Source organism: Barbus barbus (genome assembly GCF_936440315.1).
Source record: "Barbus barbus genome assembly, chromosome: 15".
Classification (NCBI taxonomy): Eukaryota; Metazoa; Chordata; class Actinopteri; order Cypriniformes; family Cyprinidae; genus Barbus; species Barbus barbus.
The window spans coordinates 5,920,522-5,942,430 of record NC_136743.1 but is presented as its reverse complement, the minus strand read 5'-3'; the positions used below and the strand labels follow the sequence as shown (position 1 = coordinate 5,942,430).

The 21,909-nt window shown below is 37.6% G+C and overlaps 1 protein-coding gene across 1 annotated transcript in view; it reads left to right on the top strand.

The window, feature by feature from the left end:
• The window catches only part of ephb1 (EPH receptor B1), a gene marked incomplete at its 3' end in the record, with an annotated part of 243,532 nt that extends 223,873 nt beyond the window's left edge, over positions 1–19,659 (top strand). The window contains exons 10-16 of the mRNA XM_079434618.1: positions 3,235–3,420; positions 4,881–5,128; positions 6,673–6,888; positions 14,234–14,383; positions 16,471–16,664; positions 17,242–17,397; positions 19,545–19,659. Coding sequence (XP_079290744.1) covers positions 3,235–3,420; positions 4,881–5,128; positions 6,673–6,888; positions 14,234–14,383; positions 16,471–16,664; positions 17,242–17,397; positions 19,545–19,659 — 1,265 coding nt within the window. The remainder of the gene's footprint in view (positions 1–3,234; positions 3,421–4,880; positions 5,129–6,672; positions 6,889–14,233; positions 14,384–16,470; positions 16,665–17,241; positions 17,398–19,544) is intronic.
• Positions 19,660–21,909: the final 2,250 nt, after the last annotated feature.

The window sequence follows — 21,909 nt, the reverse complement described above, 5'->3', positions numbered from 1 at the left end:
CTGCATTGGTTAAGCGTATGGGGCTGTCACGTGATGAACGAACGACTCAAACCCGAGACTCGATCAAGAACTAATCAATTCTCTTTCCGGCTCAGGCTGCATTGGTTAAGCGTATGGGGCTGTCACGTGATGAACGAACGACTCAAACCCGAGACTCGATATAGAAGAACTAATCAATTCTCTTTCCGGCTCAGGCTGCATTGGTTAAGCGTATGGGGCTGTCACGTGATGAACGAACGACTCAAACCCGAGACTCGATCAAGAACTAATCAATTCTCTTTCCGGCTCAGGCTGCATTGGTTAAGCGTATGGGGCTGTCACGTGATGAACGAACGACTCAAACCCGAGACTCGATCAAGAACTAATCAATTCTCTTTCCGGCTCAGGCTGCATTGGTTAAGCGTATGGGGCTGTCACGTGATGAACGAACGACTCAAACCCGAGACTCGATCAAGAACTAATCAATTCTCTTTCCGGCTCAGGCTGCATTGGTTAAGTGTATGGGGCTGTCACGTGATGAACGAACGACTCAAACCCGAGAATGCTGTGCAATGCGCATGCGCGACTGAACGAATCACTCCCCGAGACGACTCGTTCTTCTCGAGTCACATTAAAGATTCGTTCAAAATGAACGAATCGTTCAAGAACGACCCATCACTACTCCAGACTCCCTCACTCAGTGTCCTGCTGTCCTGGGTGGAAGTGTTGCATTCTGGTCTTTCTCTGAGTTCTCTCTCCTGCGGGACAGGGATTCAGTGCAGTGGCAGAGCAGTTGGTGTTCCAGGCACGCATGGATCAAGTGGCTATGAAATATTAACATATATATTTTGATTTCCCTTTCTCAGCCATAAGAAATGAGTGGAGCTGTTACGATGCATTGCTCTAGAGGACAAGGGCAGATAAACTGTTTGCCATTTCAGTTATTGATGAGGAAAGCCGCGTTTCTAAAATTAAAGCACTCTGTAGGTTTGGGCTTGTGTGTTTGAAATGAATAATTAAACAAACCTGTATGGCTTTTTTTTTTCAGGTTAAAGGTTTTATATCACAGATTTCTTTTATCATTTTTTCCCCCTGGTGTCCACTTTAAATGTTAGTAAAGCTTTGAAATGACTAGGGACCTTGTTAAAAATAAACTTCAGCCCTTCATTTATAATGCCATGATCCTTTTGAAGGATCTGCAGAGCTGTAGGTGCTACACACACGGAATAGAATTGCATCTTTTATGCTTCTTCCACTGGTTTCTGGTCACTGATTAGCCATTGTTGACATTCAAATGTGATTTGATATGTTAATGGTTTTGCATTTCTGATGTCAGAAATCCAAATATATTATTATTTTTAATATTACAATATATAGTATTATCTATATTTTTTGTAAACATTTTTTTAATTATTTATTTAATTTTATTGTTTTTGATTTTTATTTTATCTGCTCGTAGTGGATCAAGCTAAATAGACAGATATGCAATAACTATTCTAAATTAATAAATACATATCAGTAATTTTAGTGATAATTTAATTTTAATAATAATTTATTTAAAATAAAAAAAGTCATTTTGCTGGATGAATGGATGATATTATAAATTATTAAATATATATATAAATTATTTCAATGATAATTTTACTTTACCCATGTTTTCATAGTGGATCAAACTTAAACAAAATAAAATGAAAACAAAAATCAAATAAGCTATTTTGTTGGATGAATTGATAGATTTATATGCTGTACTATAAATATTCTAAATAAATAAATACATATTATTGCAATGATACACTTTACCCATGTTTTCATAATGGATCAAGCTTGTTTATTAAAATAAAATAATATATAAAATAAAATAACATAGCATAACATATAAAATAAAGCATTTGATTTCTAACAACTCTCTAAATATGACCCATTAAAGTCAACATGAGACACATATTAGGCAAAAAATAATGTAGGATGGGGCTTGATTTTACAGTATCTGAGATTTGATGGTTATTTTATTTATTAATATTATTTTTCCAGTGTACATGGCAACAAAAGAAAAGCAGAAAAGTAATTTCAGCAGTCATAAAAGTTATTATATTTTGATGAAAACCAGCTTTTTTTATATATGCATTGAATCACACTTAAAAATCTTAAAAATGCTAAATTGGGTGAATTTTGGTTCATATAACACTGTTTTCTGAAGTATAAGGCTGTCAGTAATGCGAGTGCTGGATGGGTTATTATTGTGACAGAAGTCTTGAATGTCTCTTGGTCTTCCTGTCACGCTGGGGGACATATCCCGGTCTCTCCACCCTCCCGTGTCCGAGTCAGCGCTCACCTCTTCTGAAGCAGACTTTAGCGATTCTCTTGCCTGTGTCTCAATTACAAAAATACTTACAGTACATTCCTATAATAAACAAATAATACAAAATATTACATTATTATAATACAAAGTAGTACAGTGTACAATTAATTATTTAAAAATGTTCTAACACAATGTTCATTTATAAATACATACACACACATACAATGCATTTTTAAGTGTGTTAAGTGTTTTTTGTTGTTGTTATTTTTTATTTATTTAGTGCATATAGAAAACAGTGCTCTGGACTTGAAATTAACTTGATTATTCTGTCACTATATCAAAATGCCTTTTTGACTTTATTAGTTCTATGACTTTCTTTTTTCCATCAAAAACAATAGGAAACGTTTGGATAATGTTTTTCCATATAATTAAAATGAAAGTGTACTGAAATTTCCAAGCTTCGATATGCATCAAACAATAGTGCAAAATTATTTGTGTGGACTACTTTGAGTGCTTCACTTATGCATGCTTTTCAAGCTTACAGTTTATTGTTGTTTTAGTACAATATTCCAGATGCAGAACCATTAACAGAACTGAATGTCATGAAAATCATTTGACCTCTGTATTTTTATTTAAATTAATTCACAACCCTATTTATTTCAGTGTTTTATGAGAAAATATTGATGTCATCAGCATCAGGCGATGGGTGCAGCAGTAATCATTTTCATATTTCAGATAAATCCATTCTGTTTTAGATTGCCTCTTGTTTAACCACTCATATTGGATTTGTTTATTTACTGCTTCGATAAATGCATTACAACTAAAATGGTTTATAATAACGTGCTTAGACTTGACTATAAAATAGATTTACCATAATGTGCATTGAAATGAAAAGTGTTAATAACGCCATGCAAAAGAGGGTTTTCAGTGATTTGTGGAATTCGGTTGTGTTCTAGAACTCACTTTGAGGCCAGATCTGTCCAACTGTCACACTCCCATGGGCTGCCCGACCCTGCCAGGCTCTCCAGGGATGAAGATCTACATCGACCCATTCACCTATGAAGATCCTAATGAAGCCGTCAGAGAATTCGCCAAGGAAATAGACGTCTCCACTGTCAAGATTGAAGAAGTTATCGGGGCAGGTGTGTTGCTTGTTTATTGCTGGTTTAAAACTTTATGGGCAAAAGCTTGAAAATAAACCGCATAAACAGACCACAAACCACAACTGTTACACAGCCATCTCTCTCAGACAGATTTGAAGCACATATACCTTTCTGAACTTTAATATGCCCTCAGTACATCTACATTTCCTCACAAACACAAGCAGGACACAATGCAGCATCCTGAGGGTCTGTGCCCTTCTCCTCGTATTCTTGGCAAGTCGCGGTGGAGACGCGTTATGACTCACAGTCTGGTCTGCTTCAGACAGCTCAAGCTAATCCACTGATGCACCTCATATGGATTTCACACAGATCACAACAAATACTCTCAACCTTTTAGCAGTAAAACTCAAGTCAAAGTTGACAAAGTTTCTCTAATTTCTATCCTTTACTATTTTTGCCCATTTTATCTCAAGCTTTATTGATTTTAGAACACTTCTGGGGCCACACAAATATAATCAAGCTTGGTTTTGATTATATAGTGAGGTTATTGTAGAAAGAGTCTCGTGCAGCCTGGGGTTGGTGATTTACTGAAGGTCAGACTGACCCCAGTGACGTGTTCCTGAAATATATCCACTTTACTTCATCTGCAGTTTTGTGTATATAGCCCAGATCCTTCACGGTTAAGCTACCACATCTGAACTTTTATTACTATTATTAATATAAAATACTCTAGGGATAATTGTAGTCCAGACCCAAGTTAATGCAATTGATTGAACCATGGTTAGAAAGTTGGCATTGTGATTGTCACAATGTTTTGGAAAAATCAGCCTACAATTGAATTACTTGCTGTTTGAACACTGTAAACAGTATAAATTACATTGGAAAAGTTGAACACACCAGCTTTAATATGCAATTTATAATCTTTAATACTCACAGTTTGATATCTGAAAACTTTGCATTCATACTTTGGGACTTTTAGGGCTTTTATAGTTGCTAAATGTTATGTAACATCAGAATAAACTTGGACTGGCAAATTCCTTTTTTATTTTTATTTATTTTATTTTTTTGCTTTGCTTTGCTTTGCTCTTTTTTATTTATTTATTTATTTTTTTTTTTTGCAAATTAGCAGTCACTTTCATCCAAAAAATCTAAGTTCTTAAAAATCTGGCTTCCTTTAATTGACTCTTGGGAATCTAATCTTCTCTTATTTCTTGATTCTCACCTCTAAACGGGTCGTAGACATTCGTATCCATCAAATTGTGAAATTCAAATCTGCTATCTTTTGGTTTTGAGCTTGCTTCCTTCACCACTGCCATTCTATAACCACATTTAATCTAGCCAAAATTCAGGAAATCTCAGATATTCTAAAAACGTCACCCATTAATAAGACGGTTCAGAACTTCCTTCTGTACTGTAGCTGTTGTTCAGCAGTAGAAGTGTCATTGTTTTTTGACGGTTTTATGGCTCTTTAACTCATTCCTCTTCTTTGTGTGCCTCAGGAGAGTTCGGGGAGGTGTATAAAGGTCGACTGAAACTGCCTGGAAAACGAGAGATCTACGTTGCCATCAAAACACTGAAAGCAGGCTATTCTGAGAAGCAGAGACGTGACTTCCTGTCCGAGGCATCAATCATGGGGCAGTTTGACCACCCCAACATCATCCGCCTGGAGGGTGTGGTCACCAAGAGCCGACCGGTCATGATCGTCACAGAGTTCATGGAGAACGGAGCGCTCGATTCTTTCCTTAGGGTAAGTGCAACATCCAAAGCAAGCACCCTCTGTCTCTCTCTCTGTCTGTTTCATTCTTTCCCTCTGGTGTGGAGAAATACGCTCCTCAATCGATGTTCAGTCCATTTTTTTCAATCTCATGGATTGGTTCTCCCTAGCTTTGATATGGTGCCGCAATAAAGGGGCTCTTTGAAGTTGGCTTAGAAATCCACCACATCCGAGTAGCGTCGCCATCGATCCACTCCCCCACCCCTGTTTGTTATCGTGCGTTCAGTTCAAAGCTTTCACTTGTGCAACATGGCGGCTATGTACAGAATTTTCGAAGGAACTGTAAGGGTTCCCACTGTGTGCTGTAAACACATTTCAGACAGCTACTGATGAAGAGCGTTAAACACAAATGCTGCACGAAAAGGAAAATCAATGTCTCTTTTATAGTCATGCACAAGATATTTAATCCGTGCTGCTGTTTATCTTAAATTATTGAAGGGTCTGCCTCTGTATGAAACAATCATTTTATTAATTAATTAGTTTCTAAAAGATTAAAGCACATTCATGTCTCAGAGCAACATGCAGCTGTTTGATTTAACGCTAATTGCAAAGACAGTCGACTGCAGCTGAATCAAGCGTACAGTGGAGACAAAGCAGGACCATTTCAGACTAGAGTTTCTAATGTAGATGTGAGTCTGTGGGATGTCAGATTATGATTGCTTTGACTGGTGTGAATGTTGGTGTAAACTGCCTGCTTTCTTTCTTTCTTTCTTTCTTTCTTTCTTTCTTTCTTTCTTTCTTTCTTTCTTTCTATCTATCTATCTATCTATCTATCTATCTATCTATCTATCTATCTATCTATCTATCTATCTATCTATCTATCTATCTATCTATCTATCTATCTATCTATCTAATCTATCTATCTTTCAGTCGTTCTATCATTCTATTTATTGTTCTATAAATCTATCTGGCATTCTATCATTCTATCGTTATCGTATATCTATAATATCGTATATAATTTTTTTTGCCATGTACTATTGACTCTTCTCAACAAATATCAGATTTGTTTTTATAAAACCTTAATTTCCATGGTTGACTTTCATGGTGAAAAAAACAACTAAACATTTTGACCAGTGTGGCTCACACGATGACAAAAATACTTTATATTTTGGTGGCCTTGGCCAAATTACTGACATGATAACTAGGTTTTGAAGCATGAATAAAATGTTTTGGGTGAGTAACTACATTTTGCAGACATGCAATAAAGTTCTGAAGTTCCAGCAAACAGTTGTGACATTTGCACTCACAGTTTAGAGAATGTTAAAACTGTTTTGAAAAATGTGCCAAAGCAAATGCGAAAAACTGTAAAATCTGTCAATCATGTATCTTAGAGCATGTCCTGCTTTGACAAATCATGTTAATGTTTTTGAAATAGAGTTAAGTGGAAATAGATGATTGTATTATTAACCAGATACTGTATAACCAAAAATGTGTTTACAGCTAAACACCAGGAGCTCCTTTGGTTGAAGTTCGACATACTGATGAACGTCATGTGATATTTGTGTTTTTTGTGGCAGCAAAACGATGGGCAGTTCACAGTGATCCAGTTGGTGGGGATGCTGAGGGGAATTGCCGCTGGCATGAAGTACCTGTCGGAGATGAATTACGTCCACCGAGACCTGGCCGCCCGCAACATCCTGGTTAACAGCAACCTCGTGTGCAAAGTGTCGGACTTCGGCCTGTCCCGTTATCTGCAGGAAGACACCTCTGACCCCACCTACACCAGCTCACTGGTAAGACTTTGCCCAGGCACGTCAGACTCACCAACTCATTTTAACAGGAGCCAATAGGTGTCATGTTTTGCACTGTTGCTTGAGTTAATTGAAAAGGCAGGCATTGAGCATTTGTAATTGCCCCTCGTTTCCTCAAGCTTTGGTTTTATTTTCTCATTCTTGTCTTCTTTGTCTTTTATTCCCCAAAATGTCTCCAGAAAGAAACCCTCCCTGACAGGACATGACCATTTCCTGGAGAAACAGTATTTAAATTCTGTATGTGATTGAACACAGCCAAGTGACTGGACTTCCAATAGTCTGGCTCCCAAATGGAGTGCTCAGACTTCCAGAAATCTCTATTATGTATCATTAATAGGCATCCAGGGCATCATTAGCCCTCCTGTGCTGCAGATCTTTAATATTAATATGAAATACCATTTTCTCCTGCCTCCTTAAAGGCTCTCTGTTCAAAGCGCTGTGATATTTTTGGTGCCGCGGATTCACCGCGTTCATAATTATCTGGGTTTACTGATAATTCATTGTCTTGTTCCGTCTTATCTGACCTTGTTATGATTTCTGTATTCAGGCTGGTTTCCGAGGCGCTGGTCGCATTGACAGTCGCACTTTTAGCAGGGTCAACCGTTTCCTCCGCATTGGAGAGAAACAGCCCTGGGTCACATCCTTTATTGAACGCGTTTTAAATTCACTTCAGACTTCTCATAGAAATGGCCCATGCATTGTAAGCAAACAATTTCATCTTTTACACTCGGGTGGTTACTCAGAGCTGGTGAGCAGAGATGTGAGGCGGATGATAAGGAGATGAGATGACAGACAGGGAATATTTAGCTAACATTTTGTCTCTCTTAAAACGTGTGAAAGCTCATTAAGCCCTAAAGGCAGCCATCATTCGCAAACAGGATGTCCTGCGGTGACTGTTGATTGACAGGAATATGCGGCAAATGTGTGAACAGGGGTGTGACACTGATGTGACTTTTCTGTCTTGATTTAATTACCCCCCGGGTTTTTGCCGTTTTTGTTCACTTGTCAGCTTTTGATAACCTAGGTTTACTAGTCCTATCTATCTATCTATCTATCTATCTATCTATCTATCTATCTATCTATCTATCTATCTATCTATCTATCTATCTATCTGTCTGTCTGTCTGTCTGTCTGTCTGTCTGTCTGTCTGTCTGTCTGTCTGTCTGTCTATCCTTCCATCTGTCTGTCTGTCTGTCTATCTATCCTTCCGTCTGCCTGTCTGTCGGTCCATGGATGCATAATAATTGAATATCCAAACAGCTCAGTCACATTCAGTCATTCAGTCTGGACACGCAGTACAGCCAGATTACGATCTTGACTCTGAGGACGAGACATTTGCAAGTACGTCTGCCCGTCCGTCTGTCTGTCACTCCAACATTTTGCTTTTTAAATTTGTTTTCAGCTTATTTGTGTTCTGTGTCTAACTTGAAGAAAACAGTCTTGTACTAAAACACACACAAACTCTACCCAGAGAGTTTCTCACCCGAAACTGGAGGGTTCTTGGGCTTGGAGGAGATGATACAGAGAAGGGAGTGAAATTGAAAGGGAAGAAATAAAGAAATGTCCCTCACTTTCCCAGCATGAACACAGATTTCCCTCTCGCTGTCAGATGACAAGTGCAGTGGCTGTGTGCTGCAAATGGAAAATAAAACTATTTACACTGAGGTGGGATCTGAATGTGTGACACCCCCTCACCCTGCCACCCTCCTCTCTGTCACTTTCTGTTTCCCTCTTCCTCTTCCTCTCCCATCCAAGGTTTGTGATTTGGCGTGCTGGAGTGTGGAATGTGACATATTCATTCTCTCTTTCCTCTGTTTACCCTTACTTGTCTTCTCAGTTCCAGGTGTTGAAGTCTGATGTCCTGTAGCATCTTCTGCAATTGTATTGTCTAGTTCAGCCAGACTTTTGCCTGTCAGCATCAAGACTGGCTCAAATTACGGCTTATTCTGGCCAAGAACTGTCAGTTAAACTAGTTCACATTGCCCAGCTTGGTTTGTTAGGGCAGTGTGAACTAGCCTGAGACATGAAGAATCCATCTGACCATCATGCAGTTTTGTTGGATCAATGTTGGCAATAAAAAAAATACAAGGATCATGTAGCTCAAGCAAAGGAATACACGGAGTGATAAAAATTAAGAATTCTTAAAGGGATAGTTCACAGAAAAAATAAAAATACTGTCATTAATTACTCACCCTAATTTCGTTCCAAACATGTAAGACCTTCGTTCATCTTCGGTACACAAATGAAGAAATTTGTAAGGAAATCTGAGAGATTTCTGACCCTGCATAGACAGCAACTCGACTACCACAATCAAGGCACAGAAACATAGTAAGGAATTGTAAGGACAAGCAGAGGAATGCACATCCTTGCACAATGGTACTCTCTTGAATGGTGGCTGACTGACCCGGAAAAGAAGAAAACGTTGAATAAAGTTAATATTTTTGTTTTCTTTGCACACAAAAAATATTATCTTAGCTTCATAAAATTACAGTTGAACCACTGATGTCACATGGACTATTTTAATGATGTCCTTACTAGATTTCTTTGCTTTGACCATAGTAGTTCCCTTGCTGTCTATGGAGGGTCAGAAAGTTCTTGGATTTCATCCAAACGATCTTAATTTGTGTTTCAAAGAGGAACGAAGGTCTTATGAGTTTGGAGCGACATAAGGGTGAGTAATTAATGACAGATTTTCATTTTGGGGTACATTTTCCCTTTAAAGTTATGAAATTTAAATGTCAAATTTAATCAACATATGAATACTGTTAAACAAAATTAATTTGAGATATAAGCTTCTAATTTCTGAGAACAATGTGAAATATTCAGGCGCACTCAGTGATATCCTGTATATTTGCTACTAAAGGTCTCAAATAAAACTTTGAATATGCCTTTCAAATAGTTTTGTTGTTACAGACCTTCATGGGTAAACATTATGAGGCTACAGCCAGTGGAAAAGAGAATGCATGACCTCACCACTATCAGATTTATTACATGTACAGTTTCTTCCCCTGCTAAATTACATCTTAGGAAGGACAAATGAGGAGAAATGCATCTTCTGTGTGTGTGTTTGATGTAGTCTGATAAATGTGAAGTGTCACAGGTGGCTATGCCAGTATAAGCCCATCAGTTATTACATTCCCCATCTGTATGTGTGTGTGCGTGTGTGGCAGTCCTGAACATGTGTGCTCTTTTTACGCTTAATCTTTCCTGATCTCACAACAGCATTTAGCTGAAAATTCTCAAGGTCAGTATCACAGAGCCAGCTTCATTCTGAATGAAGGGTGATGCATGCTTTAATTGATGCCAAGCATTTATGGAGTAAAACTAGATTTTATATTTTTCTGAAGAAAAGGAATCATTTTTGCCCAAAACGTTTTCTTTTTTGTTTTTTGTTTTCAAATTCCATGCACTTTGGAACACTTGGAACAGAAATTGCACACCTCTCCTCCTTTTTTCCCCTTTGGTAATCTTTATGTCTATAGTACAAGATGGGAGGTCAGGTTATATATGTTAACCTTAAAAGTATGTTTATATGATTTTTTTAATAGGTATGAGCAATAGTAATAGTGTTGTCTGCCTTTTATGTCATTTGGACTGCAACATTTGTCATGGTTTATTTTAGTGAATTTAAACTGTCAATTCAGTCTCAATTTCATAGGTTTATGCAACCTTGACTCTTGCCTCTCTTGTAAAATGTGAGCAGATTGGTTAGCAAATTACTACGGATATCAAACAGAGAAGCAGAGTGAGCAGCACTTAACCACACCGCCGTCCTCAGCTGTCATTATTTAAACATGCTATCTGACCTTTGACCTGCAGCACCATGTGACGGACTTGCAAACCTCATTTTCGCACAAAGAACTCTCAAAGGAAAAGAGAGCGTTCGAGTCAAGAAAAAAGAGAAAAAAGAATACTTAACCTGGTTATGAAAGACAAGGTCATAATCTAATATTAAAAATCCTGGATGCGAAATTGGAAGGAAAGGATGATAAAGACTTGGTTTAATTTGCGCTGTCCCTATCGGGCGTCTGGGTGGTGGCAGGGCGGTACGAGACCGGGAAGAGGGGGCGAAAGGTTAGCGACGCACGGTTAGCCTGCTGCTATCTGAACCACCGCCCCTGATGTCTGATTTGCCTGCTGATGTTAATGTAGCACAAATTGGACTGGAATTTGAAATTAATGTAAGTGAAGGAGATATAAGCAAATTAGATCTGTGAGGCCCACAGAGAAACCGAATGGCCATGAGTTATAATTTAAAAGCAGTTAGACAAGGTGATCTAGTATTCACTTTGTAGCATTATTGGTTTGTTGACATCAGTGTGGCATGGGTATCAAACTGTGAGAAATCTTATATCATGTTACTCATCTATATTTTCACATTACATTAAATTACATCTTTTTTTTCATCAGTCTGTAAGTTTCTTTACTTGTAAGTAATGTAAAGTATCGACAGACAGAGATATTCCTGTCTCTTTCTGTCTTTCTAATATGCAGTTTTTCAGATCTAAATATATGCCACTGCTGTCTTGCCTCATGCTGGCACATTTCCGATGCAGATTGTTTGTGTTTGGGACATTAAACTTCTGCAGTTGTTCAAGTGTTGTTTGCTGTGAGCATGTGCCGTTCTGAGAGGCAGATCTTCATTGTTCTTTCAGACTGCAGCTTGGAAATAGTGACAAACAGTGGAGCGTCAGAAAGACATATGGGTCTATTTTGTAAATGCTGAATGAAACGTTTCATGTTCCAATGATTCAGCTGTTATTATTTTATTTTATTTAAAATTTTATTTATTTTTTAACCACACTTCAAACTGTCTATTATAGGTGTAAGACAGTGCCACTTTAGCATTAACCACTACTACTTCAGTTCTGTTTTGTTCACACTACATGGGTTCGATGTAAAAGTAATTGTCACTAACCTGAAGTCAGTGTTTATGTGCCCTGTCTCTATGGTGACAGGCCTCTCGTCACAGATAGCAGTCAGTGAAGGTGACCTGTATAACACTGCTCTCTGCTGTATGTAGGTTCATTCCATCTTATATTACAATCGATGAAGATGAAATTGAGTCTTTCAGGTCACTAACACAAAGGTCAGGAGAAAATCCAAGCAGAAAGGGTCATCAAATCCTTCCTTTGTTATATATTTTTCATTTGATAAAAATAATTTCTTCGTTTATATTCTGAAGCATTTTATTTTCCCTGAAGTCCATTTATGAAATTAGTCTAGCCACCAAAGTTGGTGTTTGTTGGTATTTTTTGCTACTGTGTCTTTAAGACATTGCAAATGATCTCTTTTGTGATTGGCTAACTGCCTTGTACTGTAGTTCTTCACAGTATGTTCATCAGGGTGGGCAAACTGTTGAATCCACCTATGATATCTAAACATGAGAGGCCATTTGTTATTGTGCTTTTGGATGTCATAGCGCTTGCTGTTGAAAAATGCCTGGTTTTGTGCCTGACAGATCTCTAAACAAAGCAGGGCACCTTGCATGTATTGCATGTTAAAACCGTGATGATTTCTGAATAACCCATTTTTGCAGCTTAGCTTCAGTATATGGTCTTGGGTGGGCTGGAATTTCTGCTTTGTATTTACTGTTGTTTGCACTACGTCAAATTCTTTTAAATCAAAAGAGCAAAGAAAATCTAATTTTGATGTGGTGGTGTGACCCTTTTAAGATCATTGGTCTTTATAAATCTCTGACTGATAATCCTGACTGAGGTGCTGCATAATTATTATAGGAATATTGAAAGTGAATATTGAGTTCATATACAAGGATGGTGGGCTTGTTTTGAAGCATTTCATTTCAAAATTCTGTTTAAACCAAAATGAGAAAACTCCAACAAGAAAGACCCTAAAGATCCTTCTTTCTCTTTCGTCTCTTTCATCTGCCTCATATTGACCAACAGCAGATGCAATGTGTTGCAAAAATATAGTGATAGATGGATGGATAAAGAAAAAAGCAGGAAGGATGTAGGGGATTAAAGAGAGAACTGAGGGTCAAAGAGGTGGAATAGAGCGATTGTAAGAGTGACGCAAACTCCCAGCAGGCATCTGTCCTTCCCTGACCACTGTTTTGTCACCAAACTTAATATAAAATGGACAGAGATAGAGGTCTGAGATTCTGTAATTTCTGTAATCTTGTTGTAGGGTGTTCTCCTTATATTTACTAAAATGTTTTTGATTTCTAAGGACACTGAGCGGCAGCAGTTTTTCATTTAAAAAGCCCCGCCCACAAGCAGTGACATCATTCACAGTCATTTGAATCAGGTTGAAATGGATATATTGTGCAGTTTAGCTCTCTATTCAGTATTTTATTATTTATTTACCTCTTCTGCAACTCGCTGAAATATTTCATGTTTATTTTTTTATTCAGAAGTTTCATTAAACTGTCATTTAGAAAGTATAAATCTGGTGGGTACTGGAATATTCCCTAAACGTGGAACAAAGTCGTTTCTAAAATCCGGAATGCGTACAATAAGCAACCATGTAGCAACCACATAGCAACTTGCTGAAAACAGTTTAGGACACATTGACTGCATGGAAACAGACCCTAACATCATGGCACTGGAAGTTTTGCATGGGTAAACACCACTTAGAAAATGTAATGTTCTTTAGAAAATGTAAACTTTTTTTAATTACTGTCACTTTTTAGCCTAAACACACCAATTCTAAAGCGCGCTTCTAGAATGACTATATCCTGCTCAGCTTTTCCTGTCATTTTAGTTTTCATCTGGTTGACGTCAGAGGCAGGACTGAACTAATTGACATCATTAGACTGGAACATAAAGCATGTGGATCTCAAACCAGTTCTGTTTGTGTATTGTCATTGTGTGTGTGTGTGTGTGTGTGTGTGAGGTGAATCTTAAAACAAACTGCTGTCAATTTTAATCAGTGAGACACAAATCCAGCCTCAGGTAGACCAATTACAGACAGATACGCTCCACGGACAAGGCTAGGCCCTCCTCACAAACACACACACACATACATACACTCTTGAAAGAATTGGAAAGAGGTTTTCATGGTGTTTTGCAAAGCAAAAATAATTGAATTCAGTTGTGCTGAATTAAAAAAAAATGCAAATGCAGCCCATTGTTTGCAAATATTTATAGTTGCGATGGATGTAGAGCTCAGTGAGTCGATATGTTCCCATTGCTTATTTGTTTTGTTCAAACAGCATACTTCCCAGCCATCCATGTGAAAGTGATAGATTTTGCTGTTGAATGGTTATGTGTACATGTGTTCTTATGACCAAAATCAATCCATATGACAGAATCATATCACTTCTAACACACAAGTCTGAACTGTCAGTTTTTGTTTGTTTCCTCAGGGTGGAAAGATTCCTGTGAGATGGACCTCGCCTGAAGCCATTGCGTACAGGAAGTTCACTTCTGCTAGTGACGTCTGGAGTTACGGTATCGTCATGTGGGAGGTGATGTCTTTTGGCGAGAGGCCCTATTGGGACATGAGCAACCAAGATGTAAGTCCTTTTTATAAGAAACAGAGTATTGTCTATTACTAGCTTTGAGTCACACTTGCCCTGAGTAAACTGAACAAAATAAAACTACAATACTATTCGATAATATGCTGGAATTATACATATATGAAAAGTGAACCTGTACAAGAGCAAAAGCTTTCCATGAGGACTTTTCAAATGGTACACATTTGTACCATATATACCCTTAATGGGTACATATTTTTTACTATAAAGATACATATTAGTACCTATAATGGTACATTTCAGTAACTTTTGAAAGGGTACCACCCCTTTGACAGCTTTTGTATCTTTTTTTTTTTCTGGGAGTGTAAAGCTTTGCAATGCATTCACGATGTATGTAAAGTGTATGGTTAATTATAAAGCACCAAACACCCTTCATTGGTGTCTAAGGCTCACTACTTTGAGTCTTACCGTCTTTCCCTCTAAATCTACAGTACCTGCCTCAGAGTCTTTCTGCATTCAAATCTCCCAGCATCTGTGTTTCAGAGCAGACAAAAGCTTTTTTTTTGTGAAAATACTGTAGCAGACTCATTCTAGGCTCTTTGGGGATTTTTGGAAAATTCTGCCAATGAAAACATAAATTCCCCAATCCTTTTAGCATCCAGTTAACACATCAGAGATGCAGAACGAACCCTGAGGAACTTGTGACTGTAATGACTGCCGAAGTCACAACTGTAAAAAACGATTTGAGCATTCAGTAGATTCAAATCAAAGAAAATAAATGAAGGAAATGAATTACTTTCCACTTTCTGTACATTCTCTGTGCGTACTTTCTTTTTTCAAAGATTATCTCCATTGCTCAAAAGAGGTGTTGTTTGTCATGCTTGACCGACTTAATTTCATATGTTGCATTTGAAAATTCTGTAGTTAAATATTCATGAAAAGCATCTTATGAAGGACTCAGACTGTAAACAAAATGTTTAACATCTTGTGACATGCACCAAAAACAAAACAACAGAGCTCCCATGTTATACTCTCTGACACAGAAGAAGCACCAAAGGTAAAGTAGTGGAGGAGTTGGATAATGTTTCTTCGGCCTATCACACACTTCATTATCTGATCTTCTACAGTTTTTAATGATCATCCAGTCTGAAATTACCATAAAAAGATCATATCAGCGTAATGAAACAGCAAGCCATCTGCAGCACTGAGTGCCCACATCTCACCGTGGTCCTGTGGAATCAGTTTAGGAGAAAAATGGCTGGCATGGAGGGAGTGGAGAGTATTGATCCTCAAATATTTAGATTCATGTTTGTGCGAAGCAGAGCTCTAGATTGGTATGTAGAGGCTACAGTGGGTTTGTTTGTTCATTTGATGTTTCCTTGTGTCAGAGAGAATCAGAGAGAGAGGAATATGGGAAGAGAGTCCAGTGTTTGAGGAGGGTAGAACAACAGATCACGTTTAAAGATTAATGATGTACATGGGTTGTTTGTTTGTTATGTTGCAATATCTATGCAACAAAACTGATATATGTGGCAATTTATGTGTGATAAAAGAATATTGTGTGCTTTTGGATCTTTTTTTTAATAGTATTATTTCTTATTGCTGAGGCACTCAAAGCCAGTTTCTCACAATGTGTTTTCTCTGCTGACGGGGGTTTTGATTCAGTGATTCAAATCTTTTAAATTCTCTAAAAGATTCAGTTAGGTTTGACCACTTATTTATTCACTAAAAGATTTGTTCATGCAAAAGATTTGTTCGCTGATTTGTTCAGTGACCATTTCTTAGTGAGTAATTTAGTAAGTAATCATTTATTACTTAGGACTGATTTATTTGGTGTTTTTATACATACAATTTGTACATCACTGTCACTTGTGTGGTACCCTTTCAGAAGGTGATAATTTGTATATTTTAGGTTCTAATATGTATTTTTAAAGTACCATTTAGTGGTAAATAAGGTACAAAGATGTACGTTTTAGATTTTGTATCTTAGAGGACAGTCCCATTGACAGCATTGTACCTTTTTTCCACTAAAAGACTCCAGAAAGTGTTTAAGAGTCAGATACTTACCTCCAGAAATGACAACAAAGCAATTAATGACAATAATATCTGTGTTTTTGTGTGCGTAGGTAATCAATGCTATAGAGCAGGATTACAGGCTGCCACCTCCCATGGACTGTCCCACTGCTCTCCACCAGCTGATGCTCGACTGCTGGCAGAAAGATCGGAACGCTCGGCCGCGCTTCACGGATATCGTCAATACGCTCGACAAACTCATCCGCAACCCCACCAGCCTTAAAGCAGTCGCCAGTATACCTACTATGTGAGTCAAACCAACTCATTATACACACTTTTTTTTTTACTATGGTGGAAACCTTTATTTATGCTAAAAATTGGGGTCTTTTTAAAATAAATTTAGATTTTGATATCAAGGTCTTTTACATTGTTACAAAATATTTATTTCTACTGTTGTTCTTTTGAACTTTCTAGTCATCAAAAAAATATATATCTTGGTTAACACAACAATGTTAAACAGCATAACTGTTTTCAACATTGACAATAATAAGAAATGTTTCTTGAGCAGCAAATCAGCTTATTAGAATGATTTCTGAAGGATCATGTGGCACTGAAGACTTGACTAATGATGCTGAAAATTCAGCTATGCCATCACAGAAATAAATGCTATTTTACAATATATTCAAAAATTCATAAACCCTAAACATTTAGCGTGTTTTCATATTAAACTAGACATTTTTTTTAGTCCACTTATGAAGCTGTTTTCTTTCTGGGAAAAACAAGTTTGGTGGTCCCTACAAAGAGAGTAACCTTGACACCCAAATTTGAGTGATGTAATTCCTCTTTCCCCCTGCATCTCACTCTCTCTTTCTCTCTTCCTTCAGTCCGTCCCAGCCGTTGTTGGACAGGTCCATCCCAGACTTCACCACCTTTAGTTCTGTAGAGGACTGGCTGGCCGCCGTCAAGATGTCTCAGTACAGAGACAACTTCCTCAACTCTGGTTTCACATCCCTACAGCTGGTCACCCAGATGACTTCAGAGTGAGTGTGAACTCTTAAGTGTATTTTTCTAAATAATTCCTACAACTTCTCATCATTGGGGTTTCATTATTGTCAAAGTTCTTTAAAAAGACCATACTCGCATAAGATGGTCAAGCTGGTCAGCCAGTCCAAGCCATTTTGGAATGTGGTTCTATCCAGGCTGACCCAACATGATCTATCAGTTCAAACTTGCCCCAAAAGCTGACTAATCAACTAATAAACCACATAAATTACAATCAAGTTTCTAAATAAGCTGGTTGTCCAACTCATAAACCAACCAATCCAGCTTGGAACTGTCTAAAGCATTGTTTCTAACTAAGTTGGAAAAACCAGGCTAGTTTAAGGTCATTCTGAAGTGTTCTCAAATGTGGATATCTAGCTCCTCATCAGCTTAGCCAAGATGGTCCACCAGCTCTAACCATGGTGAATTTGACCCCATCATCTAGTCAACCACCTAAACCACCTTGGACCAGCTGATGATCAGTCTCACAGTTTCTAAGGTTCTTCTGTTTGTTAGGCTTTTATCATTGTTACTAAAGCTTTACGCTACTGTTGAAACCAGGCTTGAGCTAGTTAAACTGGTCAACCATTCGGACGTGTTTTAAAATATGGTTAGCAAGCTCATCACCAGCTTGGTCCACCAGCTCTAACCGACATGGTCAAATTGGCCCTGTTATCTAGTATTACAACTTGTCAACATCCTAAACCAGTGTGAACAAGCTAATGGCCGGTCTAACCATTTCTAAAGTTCTATTTATTCGATTTCTTAGGCTTTAATCATTAATCAGCCAAGATTAGCCTACTAATTCTAAATTAGTTGAACTAACCCCATCAACAGGTCATACAACTAGGCAACCACCCAACTACAACCTTATTTCCCAAAATTTTGACTTTTGACCTCTTATTTGCAACTCTATTTCCTATGTTAAACTTCATCTCTAAGTCTCCTGCTTATTTTTTACACTGAGTTGGCAACAGGCTTTCATAGATCACACTGTTAACAACATCCATTTCAAAAATCGTTATGTTTACAACAATTATGCATCTTATTCAGCTGTCCTGTCATATTATTGGTTTATTTCAGATGATGTCTAATGCTTGGTGAGTTAGTTTGTTGTGTCTGTGTGAAGAGTGATTTAAAGCTGGTTTCAGATTTCCAGACAGTCATTGATCACTGAATGCCGGGTGGCCAGATATCTCAGCAAACTTGTTTAATATTGATTTCTAAACCATACAGTAGGATTAGCATGAATCGCTAAGGTATGTGTGCATTGTTTGAGTCACTTTCGAGCGAACAGGCGGATATACTGTTGATGATGTTTAAAACACGTCTCCTGGTGTTTTGTTCGTGGCGGGCAGCGTACTGTGAGGTGTAGCTTCTCTGACGCTCTGATTAATGCAGCCGCTGCTCACAGAGAGGGTATGCACTTAATTAGCAACATAAGTATGAGCCCACGCATAAACAGGAAGTTAAATGCTGTTTGCTCTCACATCTATAAACCTGTAGGGGCTCTGAACTGTTTCTCTCTCTCTCTCTGTGTTGTTTGAATGTTCGTATATTGATATTACAGGTTGTTCTCATTCAGAATATAGCCTCCTCTCAGAGGATAGCGGAGTAAATTGTGCGTTTATTCAGAGTTGCTCTTTTATCTTTGTAATTTAAAGGAGGCAATGAAACAGTCACCTAAAATCACTTGCTGTTTAAGCCATGTCTTGATCTTACTTGGCCTTTTGATGTGCTGACCGTTACTCTACTAACAGGACGAAGTGCTTGTCGAGAGTTGCTCAAGGAGTGAAGGTTTTCCTGTACCATCTGGAAAAATGCTTTTAGTGGATTTTATGTTTTACTGCTGTTAGAATAAAAATAAACCATGTTTGTTAGTATGGATTATAATGACGGACATTGACAACAGGCAGATGTGTAATAGCAAGGTGATCAACCTTATTATTATTATTATGGTCACACTTTATTTTAAGGTCCAGTTCTCACTATTAACAAACCATTAACTACGACTTTTGTCTCATTATACATTTGTAACATTATAGAGCTATTTAGTGTTACTTTGGAGTATTTGTCACAGTTGTGTACTGCATTTGAATGTGTGTCCAGTATTAACTGTAGTTACGTGCTTTCCATGTGTTCGCAGGGACCTGTTGAGGATAGGTGTGACTCTAGCCGGCCATCAGAAGAAAATCCTCAACAGCATTCAGTCCATGCACCTGCAGATGTCTCAGTGCCAGACGGGCACAGTGCTGGCATGACTACAGGGGGCGCCAGACGACGGGCCGGGCAGCTTGCGGAAGAATTACCAGCGGGTGTGCCCAATCCCATCGGAGCGCGCCAGAATAGAGACTATCATCCTGATCTGAGAACGTGCTTCAGGAGAGGAACCAATATCCCATATCTAACAGACCAGATCGGAACAGGACCGCCAGGACTCACAGAACGTCTGTTAACCCGTCAGCCGTTTGTCTCCTCGGGCTACATTTACAGGGAAAACTGAAGAAGCTGACTCTTTTTGGCCTCTTCTCATCATTAATTACCTTTACGATGCTTATCCAGAAATCACAGTGACTGCTCAGATTCCGAGACGTCTTGCATCATTTTCTACAAGGTTATCTCGTTTTTTTCCACTGTAAACCTTCAATCGTCACTGCTTCCCACTTACACTACCTGTTGATCTCGATATGGCTGACGTTGCCAAAGGACATCCTGTATGCCTGCGTCCCATCCCTAGGCCATACGAGCGTAAATTATGTATATCTTTAAATAAATACGAGTATATCTTCAGAGTAAACCTTCATATTGAAGGTGAAGTGTAACGGACCTGTATGTAAATACCCTCTTCTTCCGCTTGCATTTTTGGCAATGTTGCGCTTTGGACAAGAACCGCCGATTCTGCAGGACACAAACTCGCTTATGTTAGTGCGACGCCACAAGAACAATCTGGGATGAACTCTGACTCTGTCGATGTTGTGTAAATATCAGTTAGTTGTGTATAAACTAGCGTTAAAAATATATACTTTAGGTGAAAAGAGCTATGCATTCAGGCCACTTAACAGTGTTTATTGTAGGTGTTTCCATGCTGATGAGCACTTACGTGTACAGCTTTTCTTTCTTCCACCTCTTCTTCTTCTACTTCTAGTTGTTCTTGTTAGTTTCGTGTCAGAGTGTTTGAATGCGTCGACTAGCGTTGGGAAGGTGCGTCGTCACCACCTAAATTAGCTAGTACACTTAAATGTAGTTCCACTGTTAATAAGCTGTACTAATGTTGGTCTTACAGGGTCTTTAAAACCGTTAATCTGTTTCCAAGCACGTGTTTACACGATAAACCAACAGAAAGGTCGCAGACAGGAAACGAAGAGACTTGCAAAACTGCTACCCTTCACCACTTTTATCAGGCCGAGACACTCTCTCGGCTCCAGATGCTTCTCGGTGACATTGCTAAATGCGGTTCTTTCGTGTCATCAGCTCTCCATTTATTTGTGTGTGTGTCTGGATTGAACATCTGTGTGACCCTTTATGAACAGATGCCTAACGCCACCCCACTGAGCACATTCTACTTAAGCAGTCAGTTAAGCACTGGGTAACACACACCCACGGTCTGTTGATGGCTTTGGGCTGTTCCTTTTTCGTTGCCATGGAGAAATAGAATCAGCTGATTGATAATGATAATAATAATAATAATAATAAAAATTATTATTATTATTATTATTATTGTTGTGACGTGTGACCAGTAACTTACTAATAATATTTAAGCACCAAAATAATAAAATAATAATATTAATATTTAGTTATTATTATTATTATTAAAGGTAACACTATACAAGAAGGTCCAAGTTAGCAATATTATATTAATGCTTTATATATGTATGACCTAACATTTAACAATACTTTTTAAAACATTTATTAATCTAGATTCATGTTAATTTCTAAAACTACTAAAACATTCAGGTTGTATAAAAGAATATAAACACCGAATCAACATGAATTAACAGTGAACCATAGTGTATTTAGTACATTAATCTAGATTAGTAGATGCCGTTAAAAAAAAAAAAAAAAAAAGCTGATTGTTCATATGCATGAACTTGTTAATGAAGTTAACTTTAAGTGTTACAAAAAATATTAACATTTTATTTATATAGTACCATTCATAGCTAAAATGTAGCTAAAAAGTGCCTAAAAGTAATAAAATATAATTTTATTAAAAATAAAATAAAATAAAATAGTAAGATAAAAAAAATGAACTAGAAGCGAAAAATAATAAATAATAAAAAGTTAATTTAAATGTTTAAAAAAAACAAAAAAAACAACGTAGTTACTTAAAGCGACCTAAAATACTCAAAAGCCAACTTAAAAGTAATAATACAAATATGAATTATTGGGAGCTTACCTATTCTTTGTGTGCTAATATGTGGGCTTTTATGATAAAATCACTTGCAGCATTCCTCATCTGTAAGTTGCTTTGGATAATAAAGTGTTGTAAATGAATAAATATAAAAGTAATTGTT